The 23,520-nt window shown below is 37.6% G+C and overlaps 2 protein-coding genes across 2 annotated transcripts; one reads left to right on the forward strand and one right to left on the reverse strand.

Annotated features, from left to right (window-relative positions):
* Positions 1–490: 490 nt before the first annotated feature.
* Positions 491–18,025, reverse strand: LOC311078575 (protein O-GlcNAcase). Its single transcript, XM_084107464.1, has 18 exons — positions 17,900–18,025; positions 17,373–17,509; positions 15,352–15,403; positions 11,557–11,654; positions 10,459–10,589; positions 10,096–10,267; positions 9,835–9,933; positions 8,828–9,097; positions 8,488–8,574; positions 6,403–6,821; positions 5,999–6,173; positions 5,734–5,790; positions 5,065–5,150; positions 4,793–4,897; positions 4,618–4,709; positions 2,614–2,809; positions 2,330–2,486; positions 491–2,245 (listed from the first exon to the last, which is right to left on the reverse strand). The coding sequence occupies exons 2-18, from the start codon at positions 17,410–17,412 to the stop codon at positions 2,109–2,111; spliced, it is 2,373 nt and encodes a 790-aa protein (XP_083963590.1). The 5' UTR covers positions 17,413–17,509; positions 17,900–18,025; the 3' UTR covers positions 491–2,108.
* Positions 18,026–18,642: 617 nt separating this feature from the next.
* Positions 18,643–23,202, forward strand: ccdc166 (coiled-coil domain containing 166). The gene is made up of 7 exons (XM_084107465.1): positions 18,643–18,893; positions 18,983–19,036; positions 19,466–19,520; positions 19,654–19,798; positions 20,048–20,127; positions 22,181–22,357; positions 22,455–23,202. The coding sequence occupies exons 1-7, from the start codon at positions 18,787–18,789 to the stop codon at positions 22,713–22,715; spliced, it is 879 nt and encodes a 292-aa protein (XP_083963591.1). The 5' UTR covers positions 18,643–18,786; the 3' UTR covers positions 22,716–23,202.
* The last annotated feature ends 318 nt before the right edge of the window (positions 23,203–23,520 follow it).

Genomic DNA, 23,520 nt, shown 5'->3' on the forward strand with positions numbered 1-23,520 from the left:
GATTAAATTGATCAAAAGTGACAGTAAAAACTTTAAAAAAAAAATTATTTCATATAAATGTCTTACAATTCTTCAAAAATACTGAAAATTGTATCACGGTTTCCACAAGAATATTAAGCAGCACTGTTTTTAATGATAATAATAATAATAAATATAGCTGAAAGCAGCAATTATCAGGTTCAAGCATTTTAAGGCCTTTAAGCGCATGAGATCAGAGATGGAAAAAGACCATTTACAGCCAATACAGGCAATTTACTCAGGAAATATATGTTTTTTTTAAGCGTTTTAACAGTTATAGCGCCAGCTATGGTCCGATCTTGATAAAAGTTGACATGCTTTCTTTAGAATCATATGCTGCATGTGCTCATCTAATTGAATCGAAATTTATATACATACTGTATATACATATACATATATCAGATATGACTAAGGCAGTGAAATTAATATAATGTAAATATAGAACATACACATAAACAAAAGAGACATTTTTCCAGAAAGGAAAGATTTTAATGATGCTGTAAACACGTTTTATTCCATTATTACAAAACCTGCAGTTGTACTGTACCATAATCTTTAAAAACATTAAATGCAATCAATTTAACATTTAATATTACTACCTAAGCTTAGACCTTTCAGTGTACATATCACAATTCTGACATTAAAACCTGCAGAAATAGTAAAAGTGCTCTAAAAATGTAAAACTGGATGCCTTAAAGTTAGCATGCATAATCAAAAGTGTCTTTTACAATAAATGTACAAAAATACCAGAAACTATAGCAAAGCAAAACTCAAAATCAATGAGATTACATCAAATCAATGGAACAAAAAAGCAGATTTAATTTATGTTTTTTTTATGATTGCCCATGGGGATTAAAGAAGGCTATTGGTTAAAGATCAGAAGGCATATTATTGGACTTGTGGATGGACGTGCATACAACTGAGTGGGCGAGTGCGTGTATGTGTGTAAAAGGACAAAGTGAGATGGCTAGAGCTAACAATTTTGCCTCCGAAAATTAGTGAGTGTGTGTGTGAGAAAGAGAGAGAATTCATTCAAAGGAAGAGCTATAAAAAGATACACCATGATTCATCAATCTTGTAGCAGTGGCGGTCTGGGCTCCTTCAGCACATTGGAGGAGCTATTATGTGTCTTCAAGAGTCTGCTTTGTGAGTATGTCCATGACTGGCTGGAGGGAAGATTGCTTGTGTGTGTGTGTGTGCTTGTGTGTGTGTGCGTACACTGAATACAAAAGAGAAATATTGTGCTTTTTGCTCCTACAGCCATCCACAGCTGCAACACAGAAACTTTCAATAAAAAAACAGCAAGTTTTATTACCTCCCAAAAGCAGAGCCAAAGGTTTGTGCGAAGACTGCGAACCAATAGGAGAGCTCCAGATGCACAGTGCAGTGAGAAAGCAAACAGAATGCTAATTAGTAAAGATGAAGCTGTAAACAAGTCATCACTATTAAATTATAATTTTGTCCCTTATGTTTTATTAGTAATGTTTTATCTGCCCCAGCTTTGACCATGAAGCCTAAAGACACCAAGTTCAATGTGACTAAATTTCAGGAAAATATAAAGTAATCACAAAAAGACAATCTCTGATAATCCCACAACTACTATCAACTGTTTTGTTTTTCTTAGACCACATACCTATACCTACATTTCACTAAATTCCTGTCCTATTGTTCAATTTTGTGTTTTTTGTTAAATGTTTTCATACATTTTTAATGTGGCTTGCACTATTATACACAAAATATTAACAAACAAAATATTTTCGCACAAATCACAGTCTGTCCAATGCCAAATTTTAGTAAGTCTCTGAAAAGGAAATGTATCCAAACAATTTCAGAAAAGTCAGATCATCATAGTATGATATTTTTTGATCTGATCGTAGATTTGATTTTGGCATGCAGTATGCATTGTTTAATTCGATTATTTCCTGCCAAAATTCAGACCTGTGAATCGACCTTAACACTTCACCAAGCACTTTCTAAACCCAGCCATTTTTCTAAGTACAAGCATAACCCCAGCTCTGGTCTCAAACATGGCAACATGTTGATCTAGAAATTTGATCAAAGACTGGATCCTGTGTGTTTTGACTATTCGCTTATAACAGCCTCCCTAAAACGACGCCCTCTCTAGGTTGTGCTTCTCCACGGAGGATCTCCAGAAATCCCAACTTTGTTAGAAATTCCATCCGTAATCCATCTGTAGGCTGGACCTCGCAGAATACACCCTGTGAACCTGAGGAAGAAATACTCGGTTATCAGGGCTAATATCTTGTATAAAAGGCTAAAATGCTTCAAATTACAATGAGTGTCAGCGCACCGTTAGCTTTGAGGGCCGTTAACAAGGCCGTGAGGAGACTACGACTGACGCTACAGTCCACCAGATCAGGAAGAGCCTCAAGCCTGAGCTGAGATGGGAAATGATATAGCAGTGAGTCTGGGTAGTCGTGTTCTTCATGGAAAAACAACAGCGCCTCCTAGGGTTTCAGGGAGGAGAAAGTGCAATTCAAACCATGTCAGGATTAGGTTACTACTGCACCATTTTAAAAGTACTGTGGTATAGTTGTGTCTCTGTGTAGCTTTGTGTTTAGCTGTAACTCTGACCTTTGTTGCAGTGTGTCCACTGGCTCCATGGGGGCGTGAAGGGTATTTGTCCCTCATAGCAGGTAGCCAGGTGGCCTGACATCGTTTGGCAAAAGAGCGGATATCCAGAATGCCCACAGCGCACCCACATACACCTAGTTCATCCTCCAGAACTAAGCTGTACTCTGGGCACAAGGCCAGAGACGCACCCAGACACCTGAAACACAAACACAAACAGGTTGATATTTCTCATATACCTCAACTGATTTTTTTCAAGACAAAGAAGAAATATATTAAGGCATTATGCTCGAGTACAACCTCCTTTTTCAGGTATTTCCTCACAGAATCTGTCTTCCCTATATACACACAACCGTTTGTGAAAAAGTTTGTGAAAGAAGTCTCTTATGCTCACCAAGGCTGCATTTGTTTGATCAAACAGTAAAACATTAAAATATCTGTTTTATTGCGATGCCATATCATTTATATTTGCGATGCCAAAGCTGCATTTTCAGCAGCCATTACTCCAGTCTTCAGTGTCACTTGAAATATTATGTACATTATAAATGTCTTTGATGTCACTTTTGATCAATTTAATGCATCCTTGCTAAATAAAAGTATTAATTTCTTTTTTTTCTTTTTTACCTTAGAGACCCAGAAATAAATCTGCATTGTTAATCCTTTTGATATATATATTATTTTTTTAAATTAGCAAAAATCTAACCTTTCACTGAAGTAAAAGAATTGAAAGTGAGGGGAAAATCACATTATGAAATAAATGTTTTTCTCCAAAACACATTGGGAACAATTATTTGCCCCCTTTTATTAAATACTTTTTGCAACCTCTTTTTTTGCTGCCAAAAAAGCTATTTTTTTGTTTCATCTGACCATAGAACCCATCCCGCTTAAAGTTCCAGTAGTGTCAGTTACTTTTCGAACGTTCTATGGTCAGATGAAACAAAAAAATAGCTTTTTGGCAGCAAACACTTAATATGGCTTTGGTTCATACAGGGATAAAAATACCCTGTGTGTAAAATGAAGTACTCTGCGGTATCTTTAATGCTGTGGGCTTAATTTTCTGCCAGAGGTCCTGGACATCTTGTCCAGATACATGGCATCATGGATTCGATCAAATACCAACAGATAAAAAATCAAAACCTGACAGCCTGTGCTAGAAATCATATAACGGGCCATGTTCGGATCTTCCAACAGGACAGTGATCCAAAAACAAACATTAAAATCAAAACAAAAATGGGTCACTGAGCACAAAACCAAGCATCTGCAATGGCCATCCCAGTCCCTGACCTGAACCCTATAGAAAATGAGTGGACTGAACTGAAGAGAAGAAGCACCAACATGGATCTGGGAATCTGAAGGATCTGGAGAGATTCTGTATGGAGGAATGGTCTCTGATCTCTTGTCAGGTGTTCTCCAAACTCATCAGGCATTATAGGAGAAGACTCAGAGCTGTAATCTTGGAAAAAGGAGGTTGCAAAAAGTATTTCATAAAAGGGTCAAATAATTGTTCCCAACGTGTTTTGGAGAAAAACATTTATTTCATAATGTGATTTTCCCCCTAATTTAAATTCTTTTACTTCAATAACAGGTTAGATTTTTGCTTTTTTTTTTAAATAAAATATCAAAAGGATAAACAATGCAGATTTCTTTTTTACAGCCATCTTTGATCATATTTACCAAGGGGGCACATAATTATGACCAGCACTGTATTTGTAAGTTGAAATGATTATATTGTATTTTGATCAATGTAGTGCCATAATTTTCAAATATTTCAATCAAATAAATATTAAACATCGAATGAAATGGCTTATTTGTGAATTGTGATTCCTATTTATTTCAAAGTGGAAATGTGTTGATTTTAAACTTTTTTTATCTCAGGAATCAGAGACTGCAATTATAGATAATAGACATAGTTTCTTAATTCTTACTCAGACGGAGGCATCTATTGAACAATAAAGATAACAGAACATTTTATATGTGGGCTGTGATATGCTTGAGAGCAATTCTTGCCTGTCCCCAATGAAGTCAGGATGGGAGATGGCAGCGTCCTGGCTCGCTTTACCCCTCTGATGCAACTGATGCACCATTCGGTACAGCTCCACCTAAAGTTTTGTGAAGAAAACAACAACGATAAGAGTCATCAATGTATAATGAGTCAGTGGGTTAACAAGTATGCTTGAGTCACCTTGTCTTTTTGCTGGAAAGGCCGTATGTTGTAAAGTCGAGAGGTGGGGAACAGAGGGGGAGGGTGGCTGAATAACTCACTGATGGTCCCCACAGGCAGAAGCATCTGATTCACACCAACACCAGAGAAAGAAAGAAAAAAACAAGAATGAGACAGGAAAAGATCAAGGAGACTGTAAAAAAACTACACCAAATGGATCTGGCAATTTATACTAATTTACTGAAATTCATAACTTTTTTTTTAAACTGAATCATTAATTATGTCATTCCCACCTGCACCTCTCCAGACAGCCCCCCTTTAAACACCCATGGCTCCGCCTCCACACCATGTAGCTCCGCCCCTGAGGAAGCTCCGCACCCTGTCAACAATATCAAAGCATCAGTTTTTATGCATCATGCTACTGTTCAATAGTCTGAGGTTAGTCAAAAGTCTCTGTATTTATTTGATAAAAACAGAGTAAAAACATTAACATAGTGGAATATTATTAAAATTTTAAATAGCAGTTTTCTCTTTTTTAAATATTTGAAGTTTCAGCAGCCATTACTCCAGCCTTCATTCTGATTTGGTGCTCAAAAAACATTTATTTTTTATTAATAGTGCTGAAAACAGTTGTGTTGCTTAATATTTTTGTGGAAACCATGATAAAAAAAAATTCCAGGATTCTTTGAAGATTAGAAAGTTCAAAAGAACAGCAAATATTTGAAAAATAAATACTTCGTAACATTATAAATCTTGAGCAAAAGACTGAGCAAAATATATTGAGCAAAAGATTCTTTAAAAAAAAGGTGTTACTGACCCCAAACTTTTGTACAGAAGTAGCGCAAGAGAACATAACCAGTCAATGATGACTTAAATTTCTGTATTTTCCTCACACAAAGCTAGTATATGGCTTCAGAAAACTATGCAGAAATGAATATGCTATGTGCATGTTTGACACTCACAGTGGAAGCAGTTTCTCCAAGAGTCTAGCGGAAAACCTTCACTCAGAATACGACCCTCTGTGAAAGGAAATATGCTTGTGAAAAGATGGGAGACGAGGGTGGGAAACTGGAGGGAAGGGCGATCTACAGGACAAAACTTCAACGCTGATTCTCGCTCAAAATACAAAGTTCATTTACTTCTCATTTATCACATGGTGGAAAAATGCCTACATGAGAAGACAAGATCCTCTCTTCTTAATCATCCATACTACAGTATCTCTCTCACCTAGCCAGCAGATGAAGGCCTTGGCCACCAGCAGGGTGTTTCTCAGGTCCCAGATGTAAGGGTAAAGGTCATAGAGAACAGCCCTATTGATGCTGTTCACAACAGCACTGTGCAGTATTGCCACATCATCACACACGGCCAGGAAACGGCCTGCACGGGCCCGCCAGTCCTCTACCTGAGAGAGCAAGAGAAACATTAACAACAGAAAACACAAAGTACAACACATTCCATATTAAATACAAATATTTAAATAAATAATTGGGGTTGTCGAGCACATTAAACACATATTATGAACTACATCCATGTTGAATCATTACTATAATTTCAGTAGCATTCACAAACAGATCGAATGACGTATGAATCAGTGGTGAATCAAAAATATTTAATAAAAAGGATGTTCTCACCTTCTGTGGCGAGGCCTTCTTGCCGTTGCGGTTGACACTGACGCAGTGACAGTTGGCTTTGAGCCACGTGAGGTCCTGCAGGAGATTCTGAGCGGGTGGCCCGTGTTCATGTGGCAGGTAGTACAGGCCAACCAGCAGCCGGACCTGGGCCTCGCTGAGAGGAGCCCTCCCAGAACACAATCCCCTTCTAGAGCTCTTTTCATGGCTGGTGCTCCTGGAGACCTGGTTCTCCCCAGCTTTCAGATCCTGGCTCATAACCGGGTCTGCTGGGATTTCATCGCTAGCAAGAGCCCCTGTGCTCTGGGAAGAGGTTATGGGACATTTGGGCTGGGCTTCACATTGATTGTCTGAGCTGTCGGAGGACTTTGATTTAACAGAGAGTTTTGAGAGCTTGGGGTCTGTTGGCCTCAACTGGCGTCCTAAAAGAAAAAATTTAGAAACTTGTGTGAAATAACTGGACTAAAAGATCCGATTCATGTCAGCAAAGAGATTCTTTGTGACCTGTGGACAGCATTGGGGGTAACGCATTTCAAGTAATGTGAGTCACGTAATCAGATTACTTTTTCAAGTAACTAGTAAAGTAATGCATTACTTTTACATTTACAACAAAATCTCAGTTACTTTTGTGAATAAGTAATGCAAGTTACTTTGTTTTCCCATTTATTGACTGACAGCTCTCTTGTCCCCATGTTGAGAAAGATCGTAAGTGCAGAGGCATTGTGTGTAAACATGATGGTTATTATCGTTCTAAACTAAATGTGAGCAGGCATTTACTCATCTCGCTTAAACAAAAAAAGATATTCCTCAAAATGAATAAAATCAGTGAAATGCAAAATCAGCATACTACATAAACCTCCAATAATTAAATATGTTAAATAAAACAAATATTTTAATGCATTTGATCTCACTTTATTGACCGATGTACTTGATGCTGACCCAAGCAAAAATGACTTTAGATTTTTTTGTTTTTATTTTTAAAGTAAGTGTTAAACTTATCACTCCTGTATCCTATTCTTCTGCAATCCTGAATGTCAGCACAGGTGAAAGGTTTGTTTGAGCTGTGCCCTCTACTGTACTGTTTAATTTTAATTTTGGTGTGAAAGGGCCTTTACATTTGTCCAAATATAAAACTTTTTGTTATAAAAATAGAAGCCCAGCCTAGCTGAGAAAAAGTAACGCAACGCATTACTTTTCTTAAAAAGTAATTAAGTAATGCAATTAGTAACTTTCTAAGGGAGTTACGCAATACTGTAATGCATTACTTTTCAAAGTAACTTTCCCCAACACTGCCTGTGGAGGACTAGGAGTGCCACTTAAAAATAAACTGAAGAAATCAATGATCAGTGTATTAATTCAAATATCAGTTGGTAACTAAAAGTAAAACTATTAAGAATTGTTTTCGTTAATTGAAATTAAGTTGAAATAAATTAAATTAGAAAAACTTTAATGACAATTAGAAATATTGATTAGGGAAACTAGCTGAAATACGTTGAAGTATTAAAATTACTAAAACTACATATACTTTTAAAAAATATATACATTAAAGCTAAATAGAAAAATATTAAACAAAATTACAAAACATTTAACTAAAATTAAAATATAAAAATTAAAGCTAATTCAAAATATGTAAAAATACAATAATAGTATAAATAATACTAAAATAACACTGTCAAAAATCAATATAATATAATAATTTATTTTTATTACATTTTATTACATAAAGAAAAACTAAATAAATTAAATGTACATTCATGTACATTTTAAAACAGTTTGATTCATTTAAATGTAACAATTTATATTACAGTGATTTATTATTATAAAATATGTATTATTATTATTAATGGTAAAGTGATTTTTTAATTGAGTATTTTATTGTTACAATAACTACATCTTTAAACATGAATTGAACAGCAAAAAAAAAAACACACAAAAAAAGTTTTATTCCTACTTGTGAAAACACGCGTGTATTAAACTCAGATGTGATCAATAATTTTAAAGGTAGTTTTTTAAATTTCTATCCAAGTTGAATATGGGTGTAATAACTAATATAAGGGTGTAAAAACTGTGTAAGGGTGGATGTTGTACCAGGCTGTAGAGGAAGGCTGAGTTCCTTCATCCAGTCTTGCAGGGCGGCTGACAGCGCTCTATCCACACGATAGGCCTCTTCATCACCTACAGAGGTCAAATTGTGTCAGCAAGGAGCAGAATGTTCCTTTATACACTTTATTTTACTTTTTTACATTTATGCATTGGGCAGATGCTTTTGTCCAAAGCAACTTTCCTTGTTTTTATACATTTTATCATTTATTCATTCATTGGGAATCAATCTCAAAGCCTTGGCATTGCTATATTCATGCTATAATATTTGAGCTTCTCCATGTTCTCTCTATCCTCCTTTACTCTGTACGCCCCATTCTGCTCTCACCTTTCCCCTCTTCCTTCACTTCTTTATGCCAGCTTCCCAAGGTATGCAGAGGGATGAAGTTGGCTTCAAACTCGCAGTTTGGATTAAGCAGCAGACCCCTCAGATGGGACCTGAGTCCGGGGGGCCGGCCCTTAAAAGGCCCCAGGAAGACACGTCGGGAGTCATAATCATTAGCATGGAGGTTGTCCCAAATGAGCGGTGGCCGTCGAAGCACCATCTGAACCTCTGCTAATGATTCGGCACTCAGTTCCCGTGATATCACCTTATTTCCTACAGGAGAGTGAAGGACAAATATGTAATGTTATAAATGTGGTTTACATTTATGTAACCAACTGAAATTAGCTATGTTTCCATCCACCTATTTTTATGCACATTTTGGGACATCGCATAAAACAATTATGGAAATGCCAAGACATTTTTTTTTATCCAATAAGAAGACTTGCACATAAACAATGATGGAAACACATTTACTGAATAAATCCCCCGATGCGCAACAAAATACTTGCATGACTTTGCCTCAACAGAGGATGTGATTGGATAAATGGACCAGTGGACCTCATCGCACAGTGGATCTCATCGCACACATCTCAAATGTTGGGTTTGGTCATTCTGAAATGCATGAGCCAAAGTCTGTCATCAAAATGGTTGGCTGGAATTCCCTCCCAGAAGCTTCTCACATGATTGCATTCACAAACACCAGCCATCCGAACGCAAGATAACATCACAGCGTTCATGGCGCTATGTCTGCGTGCTCTGAGACACAAGTCATTTATGATGTACAAAGAGCCACAGTGGCTTCCCCGATTACACCAACTTCTATTTTTATTACATACTGTATATTTTGTGACAATTTTATTCTCTTGAACACATGGGATGGAAACAGTGCTTTATTCGCAAATGTTTTATGCGATATTCTAGTTTTGCATACAAGTTAAATTTGCAACTTTGGATGAAAACATAGCTATTGTGTGTGAATTTTTAAAGGACACACTGCACATGTCTCTCACCGGTCCAGATGACAGAGATGCCAGGGAGAAGATCCTCCCCAATCGTCAGCATGTAGGGAGACTTTGACACGCTAGGAGTGCACAGAGAACTACAGTACTCTAGAGAGAAAAGAAATAACAGCACAGTACTGTTTTATGGGAAGGAATGAGAGAAAAATGTAAGGAAAGACTGTGAGAATGTAGATGGGGTATTAAGATGGGAAAAGCAGTATTTCTTTTCTTTTTCTTTTCTAAGCTTGATATATTTATGTATCGGCCTACCAGTGGGACAGAAAAGGAAGACAGGTGGTTCCCCCAGGAAACGGAAGATCTCATTGGCCACGGTGACCTGGGCGTGAGCGAATGAGGAAAAGGCCTCTGTATCTGACTGGCACATGGAGTGATCAATGTCATCAAATAGGAGGGCAAAAGCCTGACAGCCTAGGTCTGACACCTAGTGGTGAAATTAAAGAGAACAATGCATTCATGAACTTTACAAATTAGTCAAACAGCAAAACAATTGTGCAGATGCTAAAGTTGGAACAATATTAACATGAAAAAAAATGTAAAAATGTGTCTTTGATCACAACAAAGTGGGATAAAAATGAAAAGATACAGAGGCAGAAAACAAGTGAGTTTGCTTACCTGTCTGAGTTTGCGTTTGAGCAGTGTGAGGTCACAAGAGCTGGAGAAGACGATGTCCTGACCCGGAGAAAGAGCGTATACAAACGTCAGACCCCTCGACTCTGCTTCACACACCAGAGCTTTCAACTGAGCTGGAGACAGTGAGAGAATGAGAAAGTGAAAGGTTTCCAGGTGTGATATGGCCCTAAAAAACTGTCATGGATAAAAGCTAGCATGTCAAATATGGCACCTTTATCATACTGGAATTGCACTATATTATTGCAATACTAATGATTCATTATTCATTACAATAAATATATCAAGTTTTAGACAGGTTATGATATGAAACTACAGGTTACGATATGAAAGCCTACACTGTAAATGAGTGAAGTTATGAAGACATATGTTTTTACATTGCTTTAACTCAACAAAATAAGTCATTTTTTATTAGTTATACAAGATTCAACAAATTTTAAGTGGGTTTCACCCAAAAATGAAATTTCTGTCATTAATTACTCACCCTTGTGTCATTCCAAACCCGTAAGACCTTCGTTCATCTTTGGAACACAAATTAAAGATATTTTTGATGAAATCCGAGAGGTTTCTGAACCAGCCATGCAGCAACGCCACTGCACCTTTCAAGGCTCAGAAAGGTAGCAAAGACATCGTTAAAATAGTCCATGTGACTACAGTGGTTCAACCTTGATGTTATGAAGTGATAAGACTACTTTTTGTGCGCAAAAATAACGACTTTATTCAACATTTTCTTCTCATCTGTGTCAGTCTCCTACGCTGCTGATCTGGTAAACACAGTCAAAGACTTTAAAGGGACTTTGACACAGTGTAGCTCATAATTGGCAGGCTCCAGCGTCAGCATCACATGCATGCATTGTGGTGCTCACATGAACAGCGTCGACCAATAATGAGCTGGCGTTCTGACGTAGAACCCAGAAGCGGGTTTGGAATGACATGAGGGTGAGTAATTAATACAGAAATTTCATTTTTGGATGAACTAACCCTTTAAGTTGAAATAACTTAAACATCCAAGTTGATTGTACTTAAAACTTTTTTTTTACAGTGTAATAACAAAAGTACTGTAACCTCCATACTTCAACATACCCTCTTCCTCTGCTGAATAAACTTCCCTCCACAGTAACCTGTGCTTCAGATCATCTTTAGGACCATACAGATATGTGTTCAAACCCCACATCTGCATCCTGAAAGGGACAATGGGTGCATCATAATAAGAAAAATAATTTCAGAATTTAGAATGGATCATGTTTTAAGAATATTGTGTAAGAAGAGAGCAAGACACGGCAGGGAGAAAGAGAGAGAGACAGGCAGAAAATAGAGACATGCATCTCTTGATGATCTTGCATTATTAATGATATTGCATAATTAATAATATAAGAGGTCACATTTCCTGCAGAGAATGAGTCTGAGTTTAAAAACAGCAAATGGTCGATTCCTTTGCAGAGAATTTTTTTTTTAATGGTCTGTCCCTCTATGAATCTGTAAAGAAAAATAATTTATCTGCAGTGCAATATTTTATTGTTATTTTTAGTACAACCATTTCAATACCATGCCAGTGATAATGTCCTCTAAACAAATATTGTAGGAAGATCATGATTACTTGATAAAGTTAATAATGGAAGATCATGTTTTAACTTGAAAATTGAAGACCCAAGGGATAATGTTTCAATTAACTCCTTTTTATGATATGAAGGTCACATTAAAACTGGGGAACTTCTCACCATGCCTTCATTGTTTGTTTTTGCTATTTTTAATTGAATTATTTAAACCCAAATCTTAATAGTAAAATCTTTCATTCGAAAAAAAAACTGTCAATCTACACAATGGGCCCTATCATACAGGCGGTGCAATGCGGCGCCAGGCGCGACGTAAGTGTTTTTTTGCTAGTTTCAGCCTGACACAGTTATCTTTTTCACGTCCTGTGCCACGTTGTTTAAATAGCAAATGCATTTGTGCTCATCTGTTCGCCCATGGGCGTGCTGGTCTGAAAATGAGGTGTGTTCTGGCGCATTGTTGGTGCGTTGCTATTTTGAGGCAACTTAAATAGACTTCGCCATTGACCAACTGAAACCTGGTCTAAAGTCAATGGAGTATTTTATTATTTTTATTTAAAGGGCGCATTAGTAATATGCACCTATAGGCAGGTCCACAACGTGCATACACTCTGCTTATTACACACAATGCACAGCAGCACACAAACTAGCCAAATATTACAAATAAAAGGATTACAATGTAAAAGACTCATATTGTGTACATAAAGATCTGGTGGAATCCAGCTTGTCCCGTAGATGGTCTGCTTGCGCGACGAGCTGATCCGTTTCCTAATACTGGCAACTGGGTTTTAAAGGGAATAGGAAATGACACTCACGTTAAACCCAAAATACAGCCTATACTCATTAAGAGAATAGGGACAACTATTTAAGACCATGCGCCGGGCGTGCCGACCATTTTAGCAAAAGTGGATTTGGACATGGCCTAAGTGCACTTGCGCCGTGCGCTTTAGACCATGCATTTAGATCGTTAAAATAGGGCTCAATGAGTGAAGAAATTGTTTTAATTTTTCCCTTTAAAAATAACAAAAAATTAAATAAAAGTTTGTACGTGGTAACCAGCATGTCAGTGAGATGAAATATAAGATACTGAATGTGAAGAAAATAAATACAAATTACAAGTTAATTCACCCCAAAATTGAGGGCAAGTAATTAATGACAGAATTTTGGGGTGAACTAACCCTTTAATGTAAATTTCATAATCTAAAATATCAAATAAAAAAGTTAAAATATCAATATTTTAATGCATCATTTACAATCAAGCCCTACATTTGCCAACATTATTAAAAACATATTATTTAATACTACTTACCAAACATAAAATGCCAGCTATTACATAAAACTGAAGACAAAGGAGTAGGCCATTTGTTTAAATGAAATAATGTGAAAAGTGTTGTAAGAGAGTTTATTTTATAATTCTCAACAAGACAAGTAAAAAACTGAGATAAAACAAGGTTTGTACAAAATCATTCAGTTTCACAAGTGTCTGTGTGCAGTGTCCTCTCATGAGAAAAGCAGACTCCCTAAATAGACTGAGGCTGAGTAAGTGATTATCTAAAATATTAAAGAATCTCCCCAAATGTTAACCTCAAGCAAACGTGTGTGTACACACACACACACACAAAGCTAATTTTGGGTCTCTCCCTCTCCAACCTATTTAAAATGCTAATACACAGATGGAATCTATCCTTCTCTCATTTCTCATTTCATTCTCCCCCTCTCCCCCCCCCCCCCCCCCCCTTTCCTTTTTCTCCTATTTCTATTCCTTCATCTACTGCATCAGCACAATCGCTCCGCTCTCACTCAAGCGTGTAAAAGTTCTCATCCCCCTTCTTTCGCCTGCACTATTAATCTTTTCATCCAGGGCTGTGTTTGGACCAATGCTTGTTTGTGTGTGTGTGTGTGGATACCCTCTTGCTCATCTCCTTTCTTCCTGTGTGTCCAGATGGATTCCCATGCACCCTAATTTCTGTCATTGATCAGAACCACAACACAGATATGAACATATATGTACACGGGCCAGTGTGAAAGAGTTTTGCGCCATTTGATGGAACTGTTGCTTGCCCTTCTAAATCAGTTATATTTTACATAGTAATCCATTGTTTAAAGATCTATGAAGATGTCATGTAATTATATAGCTGTGTTGCCATATAATATTCATATTCCCTTATATCAAAGAATAAGAAATGGGAAAGAATGAGTGAATCATATGCAATAAATCATAATTAATATATAATTTTTTTTAAGTTTAAGATCATAAGAAGCTGTACTAAGCTTAAAGGGAGGAGAACTTGAGTTCAGCAAATCAAACACAGATCTGCCAGTCCATGCCAGCTCACTGGGTAAAGTGTGAGTTTGTTCATAATGCAGCAGCAGAGAGAGAAAAACTGCTTTATGAAGGGGAGCAGGGACTCAATACAGGACAGCATACCCGTTTTAGATGCTGGTGTGTTGGTCTCACCATTAGGCTTCTTAGCTATACCTAAACCAAGAAGGTTGGTTCCTAGGTTAACCAGCTTGAGCAACTCAGTTTTGCTGGAAAACATAATGGCTACCAGCTAGACCAGCACTAAACCAGATCAGAACAGAAAGATTGTCTTTTCAACAGGGATACATATCTCTTGTTTACAATCTGTCATTTCTTTCTCTTTCATTAAACCACTGTATGACATTATCCTATTAGCTCAAAGACTCACTATATAACACAACAATAATTACAATAATAAATTATTATCATTATCATCATCATCAAATAATATATCAAATAACAAATGAGAAAGAATTAATCAAGCACAAGCAATTATTTTTTTTAAATTACGTTTAAGAAAATAAAACCTAAAATAATAATATAATTTTCAAATAAATGTTTTAGTATTATTATTATTATTATTATTAGCATCTTATTTCTGTCTTGCTCTTTTTCTACTTCACCCTTTCTCTGATTCAAAGATGCAAGGGAAAATGGACTTGTTCCTTGCCATTGGTTTCATCATGGTGTATAAAGATGTGTGAAACTGTGGCTCAGTGGAGTCATGCTGGCACCAATGTCCAGCCATTAGTCATAAAAAGCCATTTGTCTCTCTGCCCACAGGCTTTTACACCTCTGCAACACACCAGCTGCTCTGTGCTGCCCCCTGGGCAGCCTTACTGCACTGCTCTGATACCACCATGTTACCAACATGATCCAAATCAATATTGCATATTACATTGTATAACCCCAGACTTATAATATGTAACATTTTGTGTTCTTTTAGTAATACAAGTGCATATAAAGAGAAAATCTCATCATCCCATTTAACTGTGTGCGTGTAGTCACTGATCCAATACTCACCATTGAAATAGTACCTTCCTTTGTTCCATTGACCAGGGTCTCCCATAGAAACCTAAGGAGTAGAGTATATATATCACACATGCAGACACATACCTGATTTTTTCTCCATTTACACAAGGCTGCATTTCATAACCGTCACAAATCTTCAGTATTTATGTTCTTTTCCACCTCCTCTTCACTGCAACCCACTCAAAACAGGCAGGTTTTGGGCAGACTCTGAAATATGGGCTTGGCGCATCCATCCCATACTGGACCCATTATATAATACCGGTCAGGGTCATCACCAGAGGTATGAGGCACTCTTAAGCAAATAATCTGCATAGTTTTAAGGGTTGTCTGATGACTCATCACAAAGTTTATACATATATTCTGCTATTTTTACAGTGTTTTCTGTACAACATTTCACAGAGACTGCCATGACAAAAGTATTGGATTTGCTCTGAACGCTCTTTCTGTCTAAGTGGGTAGTTCTTGGCCAGAATAAGCTGCGATGAGAAGCAGATCTTTTTGCGAAAACAGCCTCCAGGTTTCTGCTTGCTTGTGCATTGATTGATTGTAATTCATGAAATAAAAGTATTTATAAAACTATGGTACATATCATTAAATACGTTACATCCATATCCACATTTTCACGCATCCATCCTCAATACCTCTACTGAGAGCTAATGAATACATTTTGAAAAATTCCAAAAACTTTTATAAGTTGTCACTGACAGTGTTTGGGATCACACATCATTATGTCGTTCTAGCATTCTATAGATTTTGCTGCATTAGGAAAGACAGTGGTTGGTTATAATTTATTATTCATGTTGGCTGCCATGCTGATGGAAAAACATACCACATATTTTCCTGCTTGATTTGCTTCAGTAATTATGAATATGAAGTAATTGGCCCTACTGGTATGTGAACAATACAGTAGCTTAACAGAAAATAATGATGTTAATGTTCATATCGAATATCTTAATATCGAATGCCTTGTAGTCACATTTAACAGATTAGAGATGGGTAATGGAGGCCAGCTAGTGAGAGCTGTGCAGGTAAAACCTCACTCCCCGGATCTCAAGAGGCAGGCTAGCGGATCAGTCTTTAGCGTAATTGTTAGCGCGCCCACCTCCCATGCCGGAGACCCAGATTCGAATCCCGCTCATAGGGGGTAGAGTCAGACTGGTTACACAACGATATAAACAAGCAGTTGAAACTTGTTATATAGTATGTAGGCCTATCTCTATTCTTGGGTATATGTGTGCAAATGATGTTGGATATACTTAAATATCCAACTTTATACAGTATATAATCACATAGCCGAGATTTGCTATATAATAGGCATCACTTTACGTGTGCACTGTGTGCAAGTTAAGCTGGATTTACTCATAGTAGCCTAAATCTACTTTAATGTAAAGTATTACTAGCTTTGATGTTATAGATCATAAAGTGTGACTCCCCTCTTCACTTCCACAAGTTCTAGCTACAAGTTTGCAGCTGTAAAACATGTGGGTCAGTCAGAAAAAGCTACTGGAATCCCGCAGGGTTCTCTGGAGAGAAGAGACAAATTGCCCACCGATCCAATAATGTGACACTGAGCTACAAACAAGAGTAAGGCCAATTAGGAGATATGCACAACATGCATGTGTGTGTGTGTGTGTGTGTGTGTGCGCACAGTGGATGGAGATGTGTGTGTGTGTGTGTGTGTGTGTGTGTGTGTTACGGTTTCTAGCCAGCTGCTTCCTATCACACTCCAGTATAAATATGGAAATAAATACCCAGGATGCTCCACGTCGGCTTAGTAAGATGAATTGCATTGCACTACTAGCCCATAAATGAGAAATTGGCTATTTTAAAGGTTAATTATATGTGTCAGTATAGCGTGGTGCTTATTTTTCTTTCCGTAAACAATTGTAGTAAATAATGCTTTGAAGATACATAGCCACACCAATTCACGTTAAACATGCATTTTAACGAATACATCTATATTTGTGGCTCCCTGACAAGCATTCAGAAAAATAATGTGTGCGTAAACTTACCCTCAACAACCCCGCATAAAAACTCGTGCCGTCCCTCCATCGTCGCTATGATTGTCTATCAGGATGCGGATTCAGTCTCTCCGGACTGAAGTCTTCAGCCGCGCATCCTCCCCTCCGACACACACAGAGCGCGTGAACTGAAACCGCAAGCCATGAAGAGAGAAAAGAATTGCGTTTTTTATTGCAGTTATGTGTTGTTGTTGTTTTCAATCTTCAAACATTGGAAAACTATCAAACGTGGACGTTTCTTGAGTAGGCTATGTGAGCTCAATTCAGCCTCCTGTCTATTCGCTCAGTGCACTCTACGCATTGTTGCCAGATCTCTCAAGAGAAACAAGCAACCTGATTCCAATAATGGTTTGAAAGAAAGAAAGAAAGAAAGAATATACACCATCCTAAGTGTTTATGACTTCTTTCAGCCAAACACAATCAGAGATATATTTAAAAAATAAATAATAATAATAATTATATATATATATATATATATATATATATATATATATATATACAATGGGAGTGAATGGTACCTTGTTTTTTGAAGCCCCAAAAAAGCGCATCCATTCTCGAGGACGCATGTAGTGACGAATGGGGAAGTGGAAGCACAGAGGATAGAGTAAAACTGAACACCAGTCACGAATTAGAAGTCTAAAACAAGAACTTTTGAATAGAAATGTCGGAGGAGCTTGAGTTTGTTGCCCCTGTTTGTTTGAACCGTGACAGGCGTCAAAGCTTACGCTACTCCTACAGTGCATGCTACGTCATACGCTGGAACTCAACTCTCTCATGAATGCGCTTTACCCCCGTTACCGGAATCTTATGATTGATTACGGTTTATAAAGTTATAATTATGGATATTTTTCTTACAAAATATTATATAATTTGCGCGATATGAACAATGTGAACCATTTTGAGGGATATTGTACAATATGCGGGAGATTCCCGGACCAACCGGGAGAGGTGGAATGTGTCTGTATCCCATTTTTGTAAGAGACAAACAAGAAAAACAAGTCCATAGTAGTTTATAATATGCGGACATGGCAACACTGACTCTACCGGTAAAGCATTTTGCTCCACCAAGCGGTCAGCGTGTATAATATCAACACACAACAAATATCAATCACTGCTGCCTGTTCACAATTTGACTTTCCTAAATAAAATTGAATTTAAATTAGAATTAATAATAAATCGCGTAGGCGCTGGATATTAGTGGTAGAAATAGATTATTAAAACTCGTTTTGGATTTAAAGCGAATGTTACTAGGCCTATGTCTGGTTGTCTTGGTTACACAGTGCAACCAACTGTGGGAGTGGAAAACGGCGCATGAACTTGATTAAGTTAAATACGTTAGATTTCCTTTTGTCGTTGTTGTAAGTGTGCTGTATTCGAGATAACAGCTTGTCTAGGAGGTTTCAGGATGTCATCAAAGAAGAAAAGTGAGTCAAAGCACCAGCAGGACGCAAAAGTCTCGGCTGAGAGCGCAGAACAGGGTGAATCACAGAGAGAGATGCTGTTACACAGGGAGTGAGTTGCCTGGAGATTCAGAGAACAGTTTAAATCACTTTTGAGGCAGACTGTTCATTAATCTAGTTAATATTGCTTTGCATCCATAGATATGATACTCTTACTGAGAACCTAAGCACACTGAAGAGGAGAGTTGAACTACTGTATCCTTTTGCACAAACAGTAACAAAATTCCTTACTGAAACCAGCCTACGACTTTCCGCTGGGTAACTTACATACAAAACACTAGTCTTTCACACACTAGTATCCACGAATGACACTTCCTCACTCTTATTTAAGTGAAAGCGGTTTTCACACTTGTGTTTCTGCCAAAGAATGCGGCCGTATAAAACACATTAGCATTTAACTTACTTTATTTTGAAGAGTGCGCATGTGCGTGGATATGACCGAAAGCTTGATGAAGCCGTACAGTACAGTACAGCCTACTGCAATATTGTAAACGCACCAACCTTGTGTTTTCATGTCGATTGACCAATAATACTAATGCAGTCCAGCCAGTAGCTCAAACTGACAGATATTATGGATCTGCATTTGTGTTAATGTTTGACAGTTTAACACACAATCAACTCCAGACGTAAAGAAAATGAGTTTCTTCAGAACGAGGTAGTTCAGACACGTAAAGAAAATGTAAGTTCTCACAAATTAACACAACTGTTTTTAAAATTAATATTAATTATAAATAATCATCATATTAATTCATAATATTTGTTCTTGGCCTATATATAAAATCATAGTCATTCTCATTTTCTATGCTGTGCAGGCAGAGTACATCTCATATCTTTCTAAGGCGGCAGAGAAGAGACAGAATGCTGTAGTCACTCTGAGTGATCAGAGCCATCAGGAACTTGAGGAGCTGCAGAGACAGAGACAGAACATGCAGGATAAACATGAGGAGAAGAAGAACGGTAAGACGAGTGTGTATGTATCTGATTCTGTACAGGAAATGAAGGCTAATCGTAATCGTGTGGTTATTTTTTCTGTAAATGACTGAAAATGTAGTGTCTAATGCCCATACATTATTACAAGTCATTTTACCAACAACAGGTACAATCAGTTGCTCACTACAGTTAGTTAGCCAGATAGTAGCTACTTGGTTAGATTATAACATTTGAAACATCAATTGTTGCACTTCAAGTGTGTTGTTGTGTTTTCAGAGTTGCAGAGAGAGATCCTGCAGACGGAAAATCAGCTGGCCAAGCTAAATATTGAAATTGCAGGCCTAAAAGAGGTTAAGGTAGCAGGATCTCTCTTTTTTATTATTCCTTTTTTGTGTGTGTTTGTACAGTTGAATTAACCAAATTAAATGAGAAATATTACGAAAAGTTTGTTGTACTTAATTGAAAAAAGTTAAGTGAACTCAATAACTGATTATATTCAAGGGAGGGTAGGTGATTTGTTCCAGAAACATTTTTTGTTATGCTGGTTGAAAGTCTCTTCACATCCTAATTGCAATCACTAATACATTTAGACCACTAGTTAAGTGGTCTAAATGTATTTATATGTGTATATATATATATATATATATATATATCATCTGTGGAAGGCGAATGACCATAAAATGTTCATCCAATCATTGCAGTCAGTTCGAATGCAATGATACGATGTCCTACCTGCCTGTCAACGTATGTATTTTATTACCTCCGGTCACCCTGCTCACGCAGACATCACACGTCATCAGCGTGTTTCATGCTATGCAGAGTTAGACAGACGTCAGTCACCGAGCACGGCAACCGAAACAGCAGCTACATTTTACAGTTCCTCCTTACCAAAACAACAATTCACTCCATAACTACTGTCATCATACTGGAAGAGATGGAAACTTGTGACATTATACTCTGAGTGGTTTATGACTCGAATTTATGCATTTCAATGGCAACACTATTAATTCCGAAATGAATCTGCAGCTGTCAGCTGGTACAGGTCATTGCTCTTTGAGTTGTTTGTTCATTATTATTTTAATGTAATGTGCTTTGAGACATGAGGTAGTTTAACGCCGTCTCGAGTCTCGTGGCGCTTTTGTTTGCTCCCTGCTGTACGCGTTCATGTGTTCTGAAGGATGCGTGGGTTTAGACTAGAGTTCTCAACGGGTCGGGTCAGCCCGACAAACCCGACGGGACCCGCGGGTTTGGGCCGGGTTCGGGTCAAAAATATAATCAAATGACTCGGGTCGGGTCAGACCTCGGGCTTAATATTTTCCGCTCAGTGAAAAAAAACAAAAAACATTTATTAATCATCGCTGCTGTTCACCGTAAAAAGAAAGTCTGGCTGCTGCGTGCAACGTGCATTATGGAGAGGGGCGGGGGCAGACCTGACGCCGCTGCGTGCACGCCTTTAGCCTGGAGAGAAGAAGATGGAGTTGGTGAAAAGTAAGCTTGTCGCTGGTGAATTCACCGTCGTTACTACAGCCTATTTATATATTTAAAGTTTATTGTTTCAGTTGTTTGTATTGTTTGTATTGTTAAAAGGCGTGAACATTAAAGGTTGATTTGAAATTTTCAGGCCCGTTGAGAACTCTAGTTTAGACAGCACTCTGAAGGGAGGGTGGGATATTATGCTTTCAAAGCTAGCTTGCTATTGCTAGCCTTTCAGAAAATTGCCTACCTTACCTTTCAGCTGAACTTAAATGGAATGAGTTCAGCAGAGTTCTAGTTCCCAGCATGCTTCGCGTCAGACTGCCAACGGAGAATAACTGTTAAAATTAAGTGTTATTTTGTCTGTTTTGTCTTAGTATTTGATCTTCTGTTATGTTGGGGCTTATAGGGTCTCTGTTATGTTGTGTTGTGTAGCTGTGTTTTGAAGTCTATAATTTAGTGTTTTACCATTGTAGTGAACAGTGGAGCCTGTGGTTAGGTGGAGGATGGACTGCACTGTTTGTAGACTATGTAAATGGCATGTTCCGTACATGCACATGTATAGTGATCTGCTGCATCCGAAATCAAATACTTTCCTACTATATAATATGTGAAAAACAGTGCAATAAAAGAGTAGTATGTCCGAATACAAAGTATTAGAAAAACAGTAGGTGAAAAGTTCCCAATTACCCAGTACCAAAGCCACTTAATTTATTAATTCAAGCTGCTTTGAAATGATGTGTATTGTGAAAAGCGCTATACAAATAAATGTGAATTGAATTGAATTTTCAAAGCTCATGTGCTGTATAGGTTCTGAAATAAGTGTGAACTAGTGTCAGCATTTTCATATAGTTGAGGATTACATAATTGTTTTAATACTGCACTGAGATGGAATGGCTTTTTATATACATATTTATGTATTTGTGTTTGACGTAGACTCTACAACAGCAGCAGTTGTGTTGTATCACTGAGCTGGAGAGGGAGCTGACTTCTTTGCAGTGTCATCATTCAAAGACTCTGGTTGCTCTCAAGGCTGATTTCAATAGAAAGATGAAGAGCCAGGTGCAACAGGCAGAAGACCAGATGCAAGCTTTGACTATCTCAGCCAACAAGGTGAGTGAATGCTAGTTGTGAAGTCAATCAGCATGGTTGTTTGTCAAAGCACCATGGGAGACACTGAGTCAAGACATTTTCTCTTCCCTCTCCCTAGGAGGCATCTCACAACATGATGTCCTATACAAAAAAGGTGTATCAGGAGAATAAAAGCCTGTGTGAGGAGTTCAAAAAACTTTTCCAGAGAGATGAGGCACTACACAGTCAACGGGATGCTCTACTGAAACATCAACGACAACTGTTGCTGGAGCGAGAGTATGTGCAGAAGCTTCGCACCCAACGTATTTCCTCATGCTCAAAATCCACAACACCAGCGGGTGCAAACAACAAAGAACACCCCCGGAGCAACCACCAATAACTGGAGCCAGTTCAATTACAGTACAAGGGAGTTGTTCATGTCATTTTTCCCCAGTCACTTTCAATAAACATATGAATACATTGTAAGCCTCTAGAAGAATTTGCTGAATGAAATGAGAAAAATAATGCTTTGTTTAGTGATCTCTATACTATCTCAGTAGACCAAGATACAGAAAGAGCGCCAATTGGTCCCATAGTTTGAAAATTGTGAAACGCATACACAAAGAGGTGTAGCGATAGGTGTAACGGACGTAGGCCAGTAAAAGCTGTACGTGTTTTACTCACTCCCCTGATCTCAAGAGGTGCTCCAGCGACAGACGTTAAGAGGCTGTGAATTTTAGCCTCTTTGTTAGAGCGCCCGCCTCCCGCACCGGAGACCACAGTTTGAGTCCTAGGAGCGGTTATATAGACATCAGTTCAAGTGGCACTTTTCTCAAATCTTCTCAAATTCTCAAATTCATTTTTCTTGTATAAACACAATACCAATGAAGTTTGTGTACAGTTTCTTTTTTTCACTCATTAAATGGTGTAAAGTGCACTTGCTGTGCTGCACTTATGTAAACAAAAACATTGAAAAATATCTCTCTTTTTTGTCCATACAATGAAAGTCAGTGGGGTCTAATGTTATATGGACAAAAACAGTTTTCAAAATGTTAAGCAATAGAAAGTCATTTTGGTTTTGAATAAATAATGACTACAATTTTGGGTATATTAACCTTTTAATGATTTGAATAAACCTGAACTGAATATAAATACAAACTCAGAAACTACCAAAGAAAATGCAGATGTAGTTTTAAGTGGCATAA

This window comes from Abramis brama, assembly GCF_963993115.1.
Source record: "Abramis brama genome assembly, chromosome: 3".
NCBI classification, from domain to species: Eukaryota; Metazoa; Chordata; class Actinopteri; order Cypriniformes; family Leuciscidae; genus Abramis; species Abramis brama.

What these genes read in the sequence shown, in the direction of transcription:
- LOC311078575 (XM_084107464.1), bottom strand. Translation starts at nt 17,412, where the DNA reads ATGGAGGGACGGCACGAGTTTTTATGCGGGGTTGTTGAGG. An exon ending in TTTATGCGGGGTTGTTGAGG is followed by an intron (nt 15,404 to 17,372) that starts GTAAGTTTACGC and finishes TCTACTCCTTAG; the next exon opens with GTTTCTATGGGAGACCCTGG. An exon ending in TTGGAGAAACTGCTTCCACT is followed by an intron (nt 5,151 to 5,733) that starts GTGAGTGTCAAA and finishes TATTGTTGACAG; the next exon opens with GGTGCGGAGCTTCCTCAGGG.
- ccdc166 (XM_084107465.1), top strand. Translation starts at nt 18,787, where the DNA reads ATGTCATCAAAGAAGAAAAGTGAGTCAAAGCACCAGCAGGACGCAAAA. An exon ending in ACATGAGGAGAAGAAGAACG is followed by an intron (nt 19,799 to 20,047) that starts GTAAGACGAGTG and finishes TTGTGTTTTCAG; the next exon opens with AGTTGCAGAGAGAGATCCTG. An exon ending in TGACTATCTCAGCCAACAAG is followed by an intron (nt 22,358 to 22,454) that starts GTGAGTGAATGC and finishes CCCTCTCCCTAG; the next exon opens with GAGGCATCTCACAACATGAT.